General features: G+C 37.0%; 1 protein-coding gene across 2 annotated transcripts in view; it reads right to left on the bottom strand.

Annotated features, from left to right (window-relative positions):
• Positions 1–15,570, bottom strand: part of lrrc45 (leucine rich repeat containing 45) — a 59,749-nt gene that overhangs the window by 29,179 nt on the left and 15,000 nt on the right. For both annotated transcript variants that reach the window (XM_020530312.2, XM_048611022.1), the window contains 4 exons: positions 14,072–14,184; positions 3,448–3,506; positions 2,460–2,537; positions 505–640 (listed from right to left, as the gene is read on the bottom strand). In XM_020530312.2, coding sequence (XP_020385901.2) covers positions 505–640; positions 2,460–2,537; positions 3,448–3,506; positions 14,072–14,184 — 386 coding nt within the window. The remainder of the gene's footprint in view (positions 1–504; positions 641–2,459; positions 2,538–3,447; positions 3,507–14,071; positions 14,185–15,570) is intronic.

Genomic DNA, 15,570 nt, shown 5'->3' with positions numbered 1-15,570 from the left:
GTACAGACACTACCACTGCAGAGTAAGACCTGAGTCAGTGTTCAAATATAAAGGAGGAATGCTGCATTAAACATTTCACTGAAAGACAAAAGTGGGATTTGAACTCATCCATTTCAAGAATTAGTAGATAATAATGGGTTAAGTGGCCACTTGATCCATCTGACTATTCACAACTCAGCTGGAAGTTATTTTGTACAAAAATGTACATAGTATTGTTCAAAGTTTTACAGGACAAAGAAACTAATTTCAAAATATTTTTCCTAATAAATCTGTTCAGAGATGTTATTACACACTTCTAGAGCAGGTGGGACCTGAATCCAGGTCTCCTGGCTCAGTGGTAAGGACATTGCCACTGCACCACAAGATCCCTGACTATGAAGCCAATTGCTCATCTTATCCCGTGTATATCGTCTGCTGGCCAATTACCTGGAGATAACAACATCCCCAACAGCTCCAAATCTTTCAAATCGCACAGTGAATGTTTTTTAAAGGCACCATTATTACCTCTTGCTCTTTCTTAAGCTCCTTTGAATGTCTCTCTTTTAATGCAAAATTTTCCAATTTTGTCTTCTCTAAGAGCTCTTTCAGGTTATTTGACTTTTGTTCTGATAATGTTAAAGCAGCATCTGTCATTTGCACTCTAGAACAGAATAAAATGGAAAATCTATTTAAGGCAGTAATGAAACAGAATGCAACAAACTGATTTATACTGATTAAGCAACTTGAAATACATAGCAAATGAAAGAAATTAGCACTGGTACGCTTAAATGTCACACAGTTTAAAACTGTAAGATATATGTGCATAATGAATGGAATCCAATTAACAATAGCAAGTCTCCTAGCCCCAGTAACAACATCTCACTTTCAATGCATTTGTATTGGAGCAAACCAAAATTTCCAGAAGAATCCAAGGACGTGTAGGAAGAACACATTTAGGCTGCTGTACTTTGGTCTTTCCTGTTATATGTATATGACATAAAAATGATTACAGAATACAGTAACAAAATCGATGCCAAGCTCAAAAGAATAAATTATGAAGAAAGATTTAAACATTTCAATGAATGTAAAGCTTAAGTGAATGGGATGGAAGAAGAAAAGGGGCCTTCAAGTGTAAAATGATAGAAAACACTCTAGATTACAACTTCAAATACACAGTGAAGAAGCATAGGAACAGAAGACATAAATGTGAATTAGTTAAAAGTAAGTTTATGGAAAAAGCAAAAAAAAAAAAAAAAATCCTTTATGCTCAAATAATAAGCTACCAAGCAAGACTGAAACATAACTATTAAGTAATGCAAAGTAAATTTAGATGTCATGGTGAGAAAAGTAAGGAATGAAAAGAATGACATTTGATGGTCAGAATGGACTTTACTCATTCCAAAAGATTTTCTCAAGTCAATCCACTACAGAAGCACAAGTGCATAAGCTATTTATATTTGGAAAGAAAAAGCAAACTCTTGCATTAAAATAGATGGCTTGCAAAGCTGTGAAATCACACTGGCAAAATTATACATTTTGGTCATTTACTGGAGAATGTAATTAGCCTAACCAAATTTCTGAGAAATAACTAGGGTGTTATTTTTAACTTCTCAGCATGAATCACTCCAGAAGAGAAACAACCTGCTACAGGAAGGATGTTGTTAAATTTGAAAGGGTACAGAAAAAATTTACATGGATGTTGCTGGAACTGGAGAGTTTGAGGTATAAGGCAAGGCTGAATAGGCTGGGCCTTTTCTCCCCTGGACCGTCAGAGGATCAGAGATGACTTTATAGAGGTTTATAAAATCACAATAGGCATATATAAAAGGTGAATAGCCAAGGCCTTTTTCCAACGATAAGGGAGTCCATAACTAGAGGGCATAGGTTTAAGATGAGAGGGGAAAGATTTAAAAAGGACCTGAGGGACAACTTTTTACACACAGAGGGTGATGCATGTTTGAAATGAACTGGCAGGGTAAGTGGTAGAGGCGGTTATAATTGCATTTAAGAGACATTTGGACACATACATAAATAAGAAAGGTCTGTTTCCGTGCTGTATGACTGTATAATTCCATATATCAGGAACAGTAGGAATTTTGTACTTCAAGTTATGTAAAGTATGTTAAACATTAATTTTAAACAGGACAATCATTGCAATGAAACAACAGGAATGGTCTGTTGTCAAAGGAGACTGCAAAAGGAACAGAAAACTTAACTGAAAAGCTGCAGCCTTTCCAAGGTCACACAGAGTCAAAATGGAGATATTCTGCAGTCATGTTTAGTCTTTCCAGTGTAGAAATGAACAGAATATGAACAATGAATATAAGATAACTGCAAATGCTTCTGTCCAATATCAACTGGATTGACACATTGATTCAAAATGAATTTGATCTGTTTCAAGCAAATTTTGAAAAACATGCCTGCAAGTGGACTGTAGTACTTTCAAACACTATAGCACCCATAGACAAAATAAATCTTACTTTGCTCGCAAAGAATTGATGATAGAACTCTTCTCAGTTAGTGCTTCCTGTAGCTGTCCAACTTGCATTGCAGCATTCCTAAGGAGAAAAAATTATTGAAAATACATTAAAAATCACCAAATATCAATTTCACTTTAGAGGTGGCCAAATCATTGAAAATTTACAGAAAGACAAGAATTAAAGTTGGATTAAAGTTGAACATAGAATGGCTGTTATAGATTTAGTTTAAAATAAAAGACTTATTCTTACACTGTATGTCAATTTCCTCCAATAAAAGAACAAGCAATAAAACAAATGTAAACTTTTTAAAAAATTAACAGATGTGGGTAGTTGGTCTACTTTTAGTTTTATTACATGATGAAAATCTTTTATTTAAAAACACACAGCGAGTGGTTAGGATCTGCAAGGCACTGCCCGAGAGTGTGGTAGAGACAGATCCAACGTCAAAAGAGAATATGATAAACACCTGAAGAGAAAAAGGAATTGCAGGGTTATAGAAAGGGTAGGGAAGTAGGGCTAGCTGATTTGCTGTTGGAGAGAACCAGCACGAGGGCTGAATGGCCAGTGCTGTAACTATTCCATGAAGGACTCTCCTTCTCAGCTTCTCCCCTCTCCTGAAGTGTGTTGATCCTTCGGTTAAACTACCAACAGTTGTTTCTCTCCAATGAGAGCAGTTTAATGGTCCAGTAAAACTATGGTGATTTTACCTTTACTATTGCTCGGAATACAGATTAGCAGTCAGCTGAAAAAACCTGCAACCTGCCCCCATCTCCCTCCCCTTACCACCCCAACTAAGTTCCTTAAAAAAATCAGATATTTGTGACCATTTAAGAAAGTACAAAGCTATTTTGTTTTTGGTTTTTCATTTTTCCGTCTAGCGCACAGAATGCTTTACGCTTGAACTGACCAAGATCCAGACAGAGAAGTTAAAGCTTAATTTGAGTAAATCCTATAAAATAACATTTCACATGGAAAAGATTTCACTGACCTACTGCTTCGTGTCAATTCCTCCTTTTGTTGATCAATTACACCCATCATGTTCAGGAACTACAAATGAATTAGAGATAGAATTGAGCAGCAATTACTATGCTGAAGAAGTAGTTACTCAGAAAAAGCTCAAGGTAAATTCATGAAAAAACTGAAATGTAATAAAATCTTGAAGTTTACAAATATCAATACTTCTATGAGTAAACAGTCATTGCAGCTTTAAAAATATTTTCAACAATGTAGTGATAGAAAATACAGGGCCCACTCGTGAATTTCAAAAATAAAATTTGAAACCGATAGGATATGAAATAATGTAGGCTTGTATTTTCATCAAATATTGATATTAGTCCAACAATACTATCAGAGTTCAAAAGATGAAGGTCTGTAAAACATGGCATGGGCTTTTTTCTTGCTTTCCACTAGCTACCTAGAGATCAAAAGGCAGCCTGCAAATATGGAATAGAAGCACATTAAAAAAAAAGTCTAAATCTGTACATTACTTGAGGAACTACAGAAGCCCTATGTTAAACGGTTTCTGACATACTGTTTCAATGTTCCATATGAAAGGTTTGAAAGTGAAGACATTCACAGAGTAAAGACTGGTTAATGTTTTGTAACAGGACTGATACTTGAAAGCAGTTTGTGCTGTGATGGGAGCAAGAACTGAGGGGGGCAGGGGGCAAGTGGAGGGATAGTTTTTGAATTCAGTAGCTCAAATGTAAAGTGCTCTAGTTCAAAGATGTAACAATGATGGTGATGAGAAATGGTTGCAGTATCTGAGAAGGCACATGCAGAACTACAAAACAAAAGCCATACTTGAATGCATATTAATAGTATTTATATATATATAAATTTACTATATTTAAGAGTGTAAAATATCACCTATGCATAAATGGGTGACAAGTATTCTACAAAGATGGTTGAAATTATTACAGGGAAACCGCAGATGCTGCGAGGTTTTAGAAGGCATAATGTTTAACTACCAACAATTTGCACATATACAGCCTTTGTTCACAGTGCTGTCAAACAATGTTGAACATCAAGCCACATAAGACATTAGGTTAGATGATTTAAAGCTTTGCCAAAGATGCAAGATTTAAGGTTTTTTTCAAAAAGAGGAGAGAGAAGATCAGAGGTCAAGGGAGGAAATTCCACCGTTTGAGGCCGAGGCAGCTGATGGCACAGTTTCTAGTTGTGGAGTAATTAAAATAAGTGATGGGAAAAAGGCCATAACTAGAGAAATATGGACATCTTGGAGGGTTGGATAGCTGGACGAAATGAGCCTATTTTTGAAGAGGGGCGCAGGGTTATGTAGACTGTATGCTGAACTGCGTAGCTATAACACTAAACTACGAACATGAAATATAGACAAACTGCACCTTGAAGACAATCATAGAATCACTACAGTGTGGAAACAGGCCCTTCGGCCCAACCAGTCCACACCTAACCTCAAAGCATCCCACCCAGACCCACCCCGCTATAACCCACCTAATCTACACATCCCTGAACACTACGGGCAATTTAGCGTGGCCAATCCACCTAGCATGCACATCTTTGGACTGTGGGAGGAAACCGGAGCACTAGACATTAGTCATTGAAATATAAAACAATGTTGACAGACATGCCATGATTTTGAATATTAGAGGACTAAATATGGAAGATTGAAGAAACTTATCTATTTAACTCTTTTCAAGGTGAAAACAGCTAGGAAAGAAAATAGCCATATAAAACAGTTAGTAAACAATACAGAGAAGGTGGCATAGAATATAATTTCATAATAAACCATCTTGATAGAACACAGAAAGAAGGGTCCAGCTTAGAAAAATGAATACTTAAACTTGAGGTTAAGTAGTTATTCTCAATCTTTCTAGAGATTTGAATGGACTTCCAGACATGGCTGTAAAGCAATGATACTGTTGTGCACAAGAAACATTTGCTTTAGGAAGCAGTGATTGTCGTTCTAGATGTTGACCCAAGACAGTTGATGATGAATAAGGTCATTCAACCTATTTTGTGATTTCTATTGCCATTACCTAATCTGCACATTACCTGCACTTACAAAATAAAATTGTAAAGCGTAACTTATTAGATTGAGCCACCAATAAATTCAAAACTATGTGATACGTAAATTAATTTCATTTATTGGCCATATCAAAGGGTCTTCCTGATTTTCAATGGAAACAGGAATTAATATTATCCAAAGGCAGCAATTTCAAGTTCTTGAAGAATACAATTACTAAATTAAACTGTAGTTTCTAAACTATCCAAAATTCTACAAGCAAACTCCTTTCTTTCCTTTATTGTTCAGTACCAGTTGTAGTCTTAATGGTCCCATCAGGAAAACCCAGATCTCATTTTACATGATCACTTCAATTTCTCAATAATTGATGGTGTATAGTAGGTGGTCCCTGATATTTGAAAATCTAGATCCTAGAAACTGAATGTTGCACAAAACAACATCCAAAAACAAAATTTGTTTAAGCTGTGAACCAGATATGCTCAAAAGTTACATGGTTTCTGTACTTTTAAGTGCCTCAAATAATTGAGAATAATACATTTCACCAATCTGTAGTAGTTTACAGCAATATTAAATCTTGGGCAGGGAATCCTTAGAATGGATGAGATTATAAAGGGTTAACGTTAGAAAATGTTTGTCATCTTCAGCTTAATACAATTAACTGCCAAGTCTTGGGCACAGCTATTAATCATGTATCAATCTAAGATGAAACATTATAAAAAGTTTGTTCTACAGTCTTGAAAACAAAACAAAATGTTGTCCAGCCTTCATTCCACCAACTACTCAAATAGAATGCATACAACATAAAAAACATGCCACCCCAGTAAGATTCAGAGATAGTCACACTGACACATTAATAGCAGAGGATTTGAGTAAAAAGGAACTTGAAACTCAGTTATAATTACAATCATTACTCACACAACAACAAAATAATCAGTATGTAGATGACACCTGGTAATTACAAACATGCAATGGTGTCGTGCAGAGTGGAGTTACCAGGATGTAATTCCAATCAAATCACATCTAGCACAATTTGCTCTTCAATCAATAAGTTTTACAATTCTTTAAAATTGCACAATAGAGTTTTTAAATAGGTTTTTAAGCAAGTAATTTGAAAGAAAATTTGCATTTACAACAATTCAGGTTTGTGCATATGAATTTCAAATCTACATTCAGTCAATGTTCAGACCAGTGGAAGGTTCAAATTAAAACACAAGAAATACTTTCCCCACGATATACAAAATCATGCACTACAGGAGGAGGAGGAGGAGGCCATCCACTTCACTGTGTCTGTACCTGTGATCTGAAACTGCTTTTTTCTCCACAACCCTGCAGATTCCTCCTTTACAACTTGATATTAAATACCCCTTCAAAAATTACCATTACCTCTAGTCTCTCCATCCATTCAAGCAAAACGTTCAAAATTATAACACCAAACATCTTGGATTTTTCTGATCATAAAATTGGTACATTTTGGTTAGCAGCCTGCATGGGTTTCCGCATGGGTGCTCCCGTTTCCTTCCACAATCCAAAGATGTGCAGGTTAGTTGGATTAGTCATATAAAATTGCCTCTAGGTCCAGGGTTGTGCAGGCTAAGTGGATTAGCCATGATAAATGTGGGGTGTGGGAATGGGGGTTTCTGGGTGGGATGCTCTTCAAAGGATCGGTGCAGACTCAACAGGCCAAATGCCCTCGATCCGCACTGTAGGGATTCTGCAAATCTTCCTGCCAGTAGTAAAAAACAGTTTCTTCACATCTATCAAAACCCCTTATAAAATTTTGAACATTTATTAGACAGACATAACTTTTGTTTTATTCCTATCTCCTTCACAGAAGGGAATTTCCTTTTGAAAGTTAGGAAGACTTCAATCGTTTAAACCTAATATAGTATTCATATCACATATAGTCATTACCATTCTCACACTGCAATTTCTTTTGCATATTTCCGGAAACAAATTCTTGTCCATTTGGAGTCTAAATGACTAACGTCAAGTAACGTAGTTTGTCCAGTTTTGAACAGAATGCCCTATTTGTAATTTATTCATTGGAAGTAACGTGAACTCTCTAGGGTCTTCCTAGTTTCCAAATAATTGAAGAATAACAAGTCAGTTTGTGTTGCTGACACCAAAATCTATGAATAAAATTTGATAAAAGAAAATAATTACACTATCAAAGATTGTCACCAAACATATGAATGGGTCAGATCATTAAAGCTTACAATATCAGAGTTCACAAAATAGGAAGTATTTTATCAACTAGCCTGTTAACCCTGATCTCATTCTACTGTCTTTAGCATAAAACTTGCGAATTTGAGTAAAAGGTAAAGATAAAGTCACTATAGTTCAACTGGGCCACAGAGCTGCTCTCTCATTAGAGGGACAACTGGTGATGGTTCAGTTTGGTTCAATAACTTAAGCCAGTGCAGGAACTGAACCTACGCTGTTGGCATCACTCCGCATCACAAACTAACTATCCAGTCAACAGAGCTAACCAACCCCCAAATTTGAATACATCCCAAAGGAATCTGTGTATTTACCTTGATTAGGAACACAATTGGGTAGGGCTAGCATAGTACAGAAGGACAGGATGAAATACTAATCTGTCAATTCAATTTCATGGCCTGGACATGCAACTGCCAATTAGACATTATTTTCCTCTCTATTCCCAAAATAACTAACAATACAATATCCTTTTATTGTCACGTGTACTCCATTGTAGGAGTACAGTGAAAAACTTTTACGACATCTGCCTTCTTATGGCGACATCTTCGGTACAGGTACCTAGGTACAATTCTTGGATACAGCAGAGGAATAGAAGTAGTTGCTTAATTACAGAGTTGAAAATAAGTTAAAAGTAGGAAAATATGAAGGGGTTAACATTACAGTGTTCTACGCTAAGTTCTAAGGTAAGGATTGTCCCCTCACACCGGTCTCCATCCAGGACTTGCTGCCTGTGCACTGCTCTGGGGCTGCTTCCCATGTACTGTTGCAGGGCTTCTTCCCTCTGCTGCTCCGGGCTCATTGCTCGCAGTGTTCTGGGGCTCACAGGATATGCCTGCAGGCTCCAGAGCACAAGGCCACACTGCACGTGCTGGTTCCGCCGTGGGACTCAGCCCGTGCTCTCTCTGTCTGCTGCGGGACTCAGCCCGTGCCCGCTTTGGTCTGCTGCGGGACTCAGCCTGTTCTCTCAACTAACATAATACCTCCAATGCCATGAGATCAAATATTACTCAGGGTTAGGTTTCATTGACGTTCAAGACTGTCCCACCTAACCAATTTATTGAATGCCAATGACCAGTCTCTGTAAACAAGTATTTAAACTATTTCAACTTTCCATTCATAATATTAATGGCCATCCCGGGCTATTGCTGGATAAGTATTGCCAATATTCTTTCGATGCACCTTTCAGAGCCACCTATTTGTACAGTTTGATAGTGTAAACTTCAGACCTCTAATAACTGCTCATATATTGAAAGAAATAGCAATAACTCTGCCTGGAATACACAATGAAGGGACAAGGACAAACTGATACAGGAACTGAAAGCAATTAGCTGTGTCTGGGAAAATAAGGAGTCGAGGCTACGTAAACAAAACTGTTTTGACACCTCCTTGGTACTTGGATGCCTCATGCCACAAAGATAAATTACTGCCCTGCAGAAGAATTTAAGGAGTCAAATCACAGAAAAGCTGTGTCTTCAAACAGACAGTTAAGGCCAAACGTAACAAGGAACAAAGAAATTACTTCTGATAAGGAAGCAAGATGCATCTCAAGGACTCCAAATGAGTAATCAACATTTTGGATGAAAGGAATCTAAAGAATCATCAATAATATCACATCACAGACCTGAAAGATGAAAAAAACCGTATCAGAATCCAACATCAGAACAATTCAGCTGCAGAACTTCTGAGAACAATATTGCACAAAGATTGAACCCTGGACACTTCCAGAGACAGACACTGTTAGTTGGAATCATAGCTAAATTCCACCATTAATCAAGTAATAACAAAGTTGAGCCGTGAGGCTTAACTTGCTTACTTGAGGGTTCTTACTTTAGTTGCTACGTTCAATAAAGTTCAATTCATTTTTTCAGCACTTCATTTCTGTGCGATTTCTTAGTAAGTAGCTGAATTAAAGGTAACTTGTGGTGATTTACCCGCAACAATAGTTTGAGCCAGGCAGCTTAACCAAATAAGTGCCAGACACCTGAAATAGTCAAAACATTTTTTAAGCTAAGTTTTGGGGTGGCATGGCAGCTCAGTGGTTAGCACTGCTGCCTCAGTGCCAGGGACCCGCGCTCGATTCCAGCCTCGGGCGACTGTGTGGAGTTTGCAGGTTCTCCTCGTGTCTGTGTGGATTTCCGCCGGGTGCTCTGGTTTCTTCCCACAGTCCAAAAATGTGCAAGTTAGATGGACTGGCCATGCTAAACTACCCATACTGTTCAGGGATGCATAGGTTAGGTGCGTTAGCCATGGGAAATGCAGTGTTACAGGATAGGAGGATGGGTCTGGGTGAGATGCTATTTGGAGGGTTGGTGTGGACTTGTTGGGCTGAATGGCCTGTTTCCACACTGTGGGTCTTCATATATAAAAAAAAAACTTGCAAAGTCCCACCAGTCACAGCATTATAAATGTAATCCAGAATGAAAAAGGGGAAAGTGAATAAACACATGTTTAATAGGATGAACAAAGAAATGGGACTGAATGATTAGTTATTTGATAGTAAAGCCTAATTGGCCAAATGGTCTTTATCTTTACTGTGAAATATTATGGTCAGTAAAAACATAATATCATAAATAGGAATAGGAGTGGACTACATAGCTATTTCATCCATTTATTGAGATCACATTCAATAAGATTACAAATGATTGAGGTCAAAGTCCATTTGCTTGCCTAATCCCAAACTATTTATTTTGAAACTTTTAACTGACTGCCTTCTGCGATAAAGAATTCCAAAGATTCACAAATCTCCAAGTGAAGAAATTCCTTATCTTGTTCTTAATTGATCAATGCCTAATCCGGAGACTATGGGTTGTACACTTTTCATGCAGGAAAAATGGCCTCGCAGCAACTAGCCTGTAAGTGTTCCAAAAATATTTACACCCTGAATAAAACACTTTCTAATTATTCTAACACCAGAGAGTATGACTCAGTGTATTCAGCCTCTCATCAGAAGACAACACCGGTACATGAGCCCTGAGCACTGGAATGGTGATGGAACCAAGCTCTTTTCACCAGACCCGTCAAGGCACTCCAAGTCCTTCTTGCACCTCGGAAAGGTGAAGGGATGGTGAGAGGGGAAGTGGAGTAACTTGGCGGGTAGGTACCATGTCATCAAATCAACAATGGTCTACTAAAACAGGAGCAGTGATCAGATAGATGTACGTTGTCCAGCTGAGGTGGCTAGAGTTAAATGGTGTTGGCGAGGATGTGAGTTAGACTGTATTTTTGTCCCTCAACAGCAGTTGGGCTACTCTATTCACCTGCATATGCTCTGGTCTGCAGAACTGTCAAATCACTTCAAGTGCAGGAACAGCTCCACTGTGGTTACAGGTTTGACAGTAGCACTTGCACATCTCTCCATGCTGCTGATGCTCCCTAAGATGTTTACTGCCTATTCACTCCTTTCACCTTCACCCAATCCACATTTACAATGTCGGTGACTATATCTTCAGCTCAGGTTAAAATAAATTTCTACTCCCTACCCTTCAGTTTTCAGCATAAACAGCTTTTTGTTTTGAAAACCAAAATTAATGAAATATCCTTAATCAACTGGAGAATTTACCTGAGGGAATGATGTCCCAGTAAATGGAGCTTCTTTAAATGCCTCACAGCTACAACCCTTGACCGTAACGTGTTTAGTTTTCCTTAATTTTGCTCTCATTAATTTAGGGCTCAATTTATGAATAAAAATATCCATTTTAGTATAGATATGAATATTAAAATCATTTACCATTTGGTAGTGTTGTAATAAAGTTTAACAATTGGGATTTAAGCAAAAAGAGTGAAGCAAACTAAATTTTGTGCTTGTATTTTCCCATATTTTGATATGTTTCTAAAGCTAACTGCAAATGGAAAAAACACTCATCTTGAAAACACAACATGGGAAATTTATTTGTGAAAAATTAACAAAAGCATCTTATAGATATCAAGTTAAAAGACTATTTTTTAAGAAATACACACACAGTCTCTCTCTCTGGCAACTGTGCTACCATAGCTATTTCAGAGAAGGAAACCTTTAAAATACCAACTCAAATATAGGTCACGTTACTTTCTACATGACTGCACCACATAGATAAAAACGAAACATTCAAAGTTTAAAAAGTGCTCTAAGAAAACCTCATGAGCCCTCCAAAAATGAATTATTTTGTTTCCTGAATTTATCCTTCCCATGGCCCCAGAAACATTGATAGAAAATCATCCAATAATCAAAAGAAGAAAAGGAATACATGCACACTGTGATAAGCACCTAATCTATTTTGGTATCTAATTAAAAAGGCAGAGGTTGTCTGCCAAGGTTAAATTATGCCAAATTTGGGAAGATGAATCTTGAGGAGGCATAATTGGACAGACAATCAAGGAGTTGAAGAACTGTTTCTATGCCATGAGACAGGTGAATTCTGCTTAAGATTGGAGAAAGAAAATCATGACATACAAAAGTGTAAATCCAGATTACTTCCATCGTTCCCACCTAATTTTATGTGGAGAATCAAAGAATAATGTTAGTGCAGGGGTATAGTGCTGTGGTATTTCTTTTTATTATTATCTGTTGGTTTCACAAATTTTCTTGAAATCTGCATACGATTAACAATGGACCTATTCTTAGCTTTGAAGTGAGATGTATTGAAATAATTTCAGGTACTCCTATATTCGTGCTTTTAGTTACCATGGAAACATTGCAATTCTGATGGGTTATAAATCATCCTATTCAGCACAATTACTGACATATTAATGGTTATATTTGTGTAGTGTCTTAAGATGTCACAGCACCATCTTCAGTCTGCCCAAGCACGTGCAATTTTACATTATTTCTACATTTTTACTCAGTGTAAAGAGACACTAGTTTACAGAAACATGGCACAGGATTTATTTAACATGAACAAGTCAGATGAAGGATTCAAACAAAAACAAAAAACTCAGCAGGTCTGGCAGCATCTGTGAAGGAAAAAACAGAGTCCGGTGGCCCTTCCTCAGAATTGATGGCGGCTGGGAAAACGTCAGTTTTATATGCAGAAAAAAGGGGACGGGGATGGGGTAGGGAGTAAATGATAGGATAGAGCGTAAAGAGAGATAAGAGCAGTTGGACAAACAAAGAGTTGATAACAATGTGGGATTTATTTCACTTAAAAAGAAACCTTTTTAAAACTTATTTTATAATGGTATTCACAGAGTCAGAATCATACAGCATGGAAACAGATCCTTCAGTCCAACTTGTCTGTGCTGACTAGACATCCCAATCTGACCGAGTCACATTTGCCAGCATTTGGCCATTATCCCTCTATTCAAATATCCATCCAGGTGCCTTTTAAATGTTGTAATCATCCACCCTACATCACTTCCTCTGGCAGCTCCTTCCATACACGCACCACCCTCTGCACGAAACAAAAATCCCTCAGGTCTTTAAAACCTTTTAAAGGCATCTAGATGGAAATTTGAACAGAGGGATAATGGCCAAATGCTGGCAAATGTGACTAGGTCAGATTGGGATGTCTGGTCAGTGCAGACGAGTTGGACGGAAGGATCGAATTGAACTTGGGGCCCCAGTGCTGTGAGGCAGCGGTGCTAGCCACTGTGCCACCTGCTTTATATATTTCTGCAAATATATTCTTATTGCAAAGCAAATGGATAGATGAACATCAAGGTAATTTTTTTTTTGAAGCGGTGTTAATATCTGGTTCTGGTTTTAGGAAACATTACTGACTTAATCGGGTCTTTTCAAGGTTTGATTCTTATATCTCAATTTGATTTTGAAAGAACAAATTTCATTTGACTTTACTACAGAGTCATATACAGATTCTGTGGTCATTCAGCAAAACATCACACAAACACATACCATGATACAGAGACCGAATGACAATTTAGTCACGTTGGTCAAAAAACATAATTTGGAGGTGTCTTTAAATTATATAATTGTAATTTTTAAAATAAATTTTGTTTAATTTCTTACAGCGCAAGTCATGATTTTTTCTGCTATTCCAAAAAGTTGGAATACCTGAGATCAAGTTAAAATTAAATACATTTCAATAACAAAGGGTATTCAACCTTCAAGAAACATGAAACTATTAGATATTGTTCTTTAACAATACATTCCAGTTACAAAGTGCAAATACATATTAAGACACAGAAATGTAACATCTACATAATGAAATATTTCTATTGACTATTAGAATATAACTGATACGTCACAAAGCATTTTAATAATTTAGTATGTGTTTAAAGGCCGCAAAAGTCACTTGCTGTGCTGAACTATTACCACCTTATTGGATTTCCCACTTTTACTCAATTTACAATCATCTGAAAAGGATAAAATTTTCTGCCAATACGACACGTAATAATATCTTGCATTTACATTTTACACTTAGCTGTCACAGTTGCTTCACAAAGAAGTTACCTGCTTGTTTTTCTCCACTTTCAAACACTGGATCTCATTGCTGAGGACTTTTGAACGTGATCTGCTCTCTCTCAAGGTTGTTTGACAGTCTGAGTTATGACTTACTGCTTGCTCTGTTAGTACACAAACATACCACTGAGCTAAGTTCATACAAAGCACAAACTGCAGTTCCATGTTGTAGGAGGATAGTGTTTTAGCTAGATATGCACAAATAAAAGATCAAGGAACTCAACGTAACAGTACAAATGCAATCCTTTGTAGCATACTGCACAAAATTTTCAATAAGGCATAAAGCAGACTAGAATGGATCATCTACCTGTTACACATCCCGCCTGACCTCCTTTCTATGCTCATGCTCAGTCAGGTGCAGGAAGGAGTGTGCATACACAAAAGTACTAATTCCCTGTCTATATAGTGGAACACCAATCAGTTTAGGAATTTAACAGGCAGCCAATCGATTTTTAGCCACTTTTACACCCCTTCCGAAAGTTGAAAGTTTGTGTATTAAGTCCACGTCCATTTCAATGAAATCTCCCTCTCATCCTATAAAGTTAAAGGATTGCCTCTGTTGTCAAGAATGTAATTTAAGGTCATTTTAAACAACAGTACTAATCATATAAATTAAAGTCAAGTGTAAACAGATATTGATACTTATCTTACAATTACTGAGCTCATATAAAGAGACACTTATTGACACGGGTTGGGTTTATAGAATTAGAAGTTATACATTTGCAATGTTTTACTTTGTGTAAAACCTAAAGCTGAGATTTTGGTCTCTTTCTTCATTCATCAACTGGCTGTCAGAAGATTTAACATAGTCTACGTGGGCAGAGGCATCAAAAGCTTGGAGCTGGTACAGTTATCAAGTGATGACAGTAGCAAAGATAAATGACATTTACAACACATTGTGCACATGCAAAATTTGTGGAAATGAAGTTGCGTTGAAACTGCAATTCAAACCTTATCAATATACAGTTGTTCCACTATTTCACAATTAACTCACCGTATAAATTAAGTAGATTAAGTAGCATGTGAGCCAGTAAATATTATCTGGTATAAATTTACAGACAAGTCAAAAACTGAAGGACTTTTTTCAATTCTGTTCACAGCATCTACAGTGGAAAGATGAGCAGTTTTAAGCATTGCTGAAAAAGACATTTTGTTGAAGTTTTTCACTTTTGCACTCATCAGGACAATTCACAAGAATTGCCGTAAAGGGAAACCCAATACATATACTGTATCAGAGGAGAGTGCTGATTGGTTGGGAAGCAGACTCTGATTGGTGGAGGCATTCCATGGGAATGCAGCAGTTAATAATGATCAATGGTTAACTGCGAAGCTAAACTGACTTTTAATTAGGCAGATTGACTTTAATTCGTCATGGCACTTTTCTATAAAAGAACCAGTGAATAGTTGTCACCAATTTTGTTGAGTTGAAACAGTCACAGGGCTTGTGCATGCTATTCTGTATTTGAAGAACAGAGGCCTAAGTATTAATA

This window comes from Rhincodon typus, chromosome 23, assembly GCF_021869965.1.
Source record: "Rhincodon typus isolate 14 chromosome 23, sRhiTyp1.1, whole genome shotgun sequence".
Taxonomy (NCBI): domain Eukaryota; kingdom Metazoa; phylum Chordata; class Chondrichthyes; order Orectolobiformes; family Rhincodontidae; genus Rhincodon; species Rhincodon typus.
This window is presented reverse-complemented; position numbering and strand designations above follow the sequence as displayed.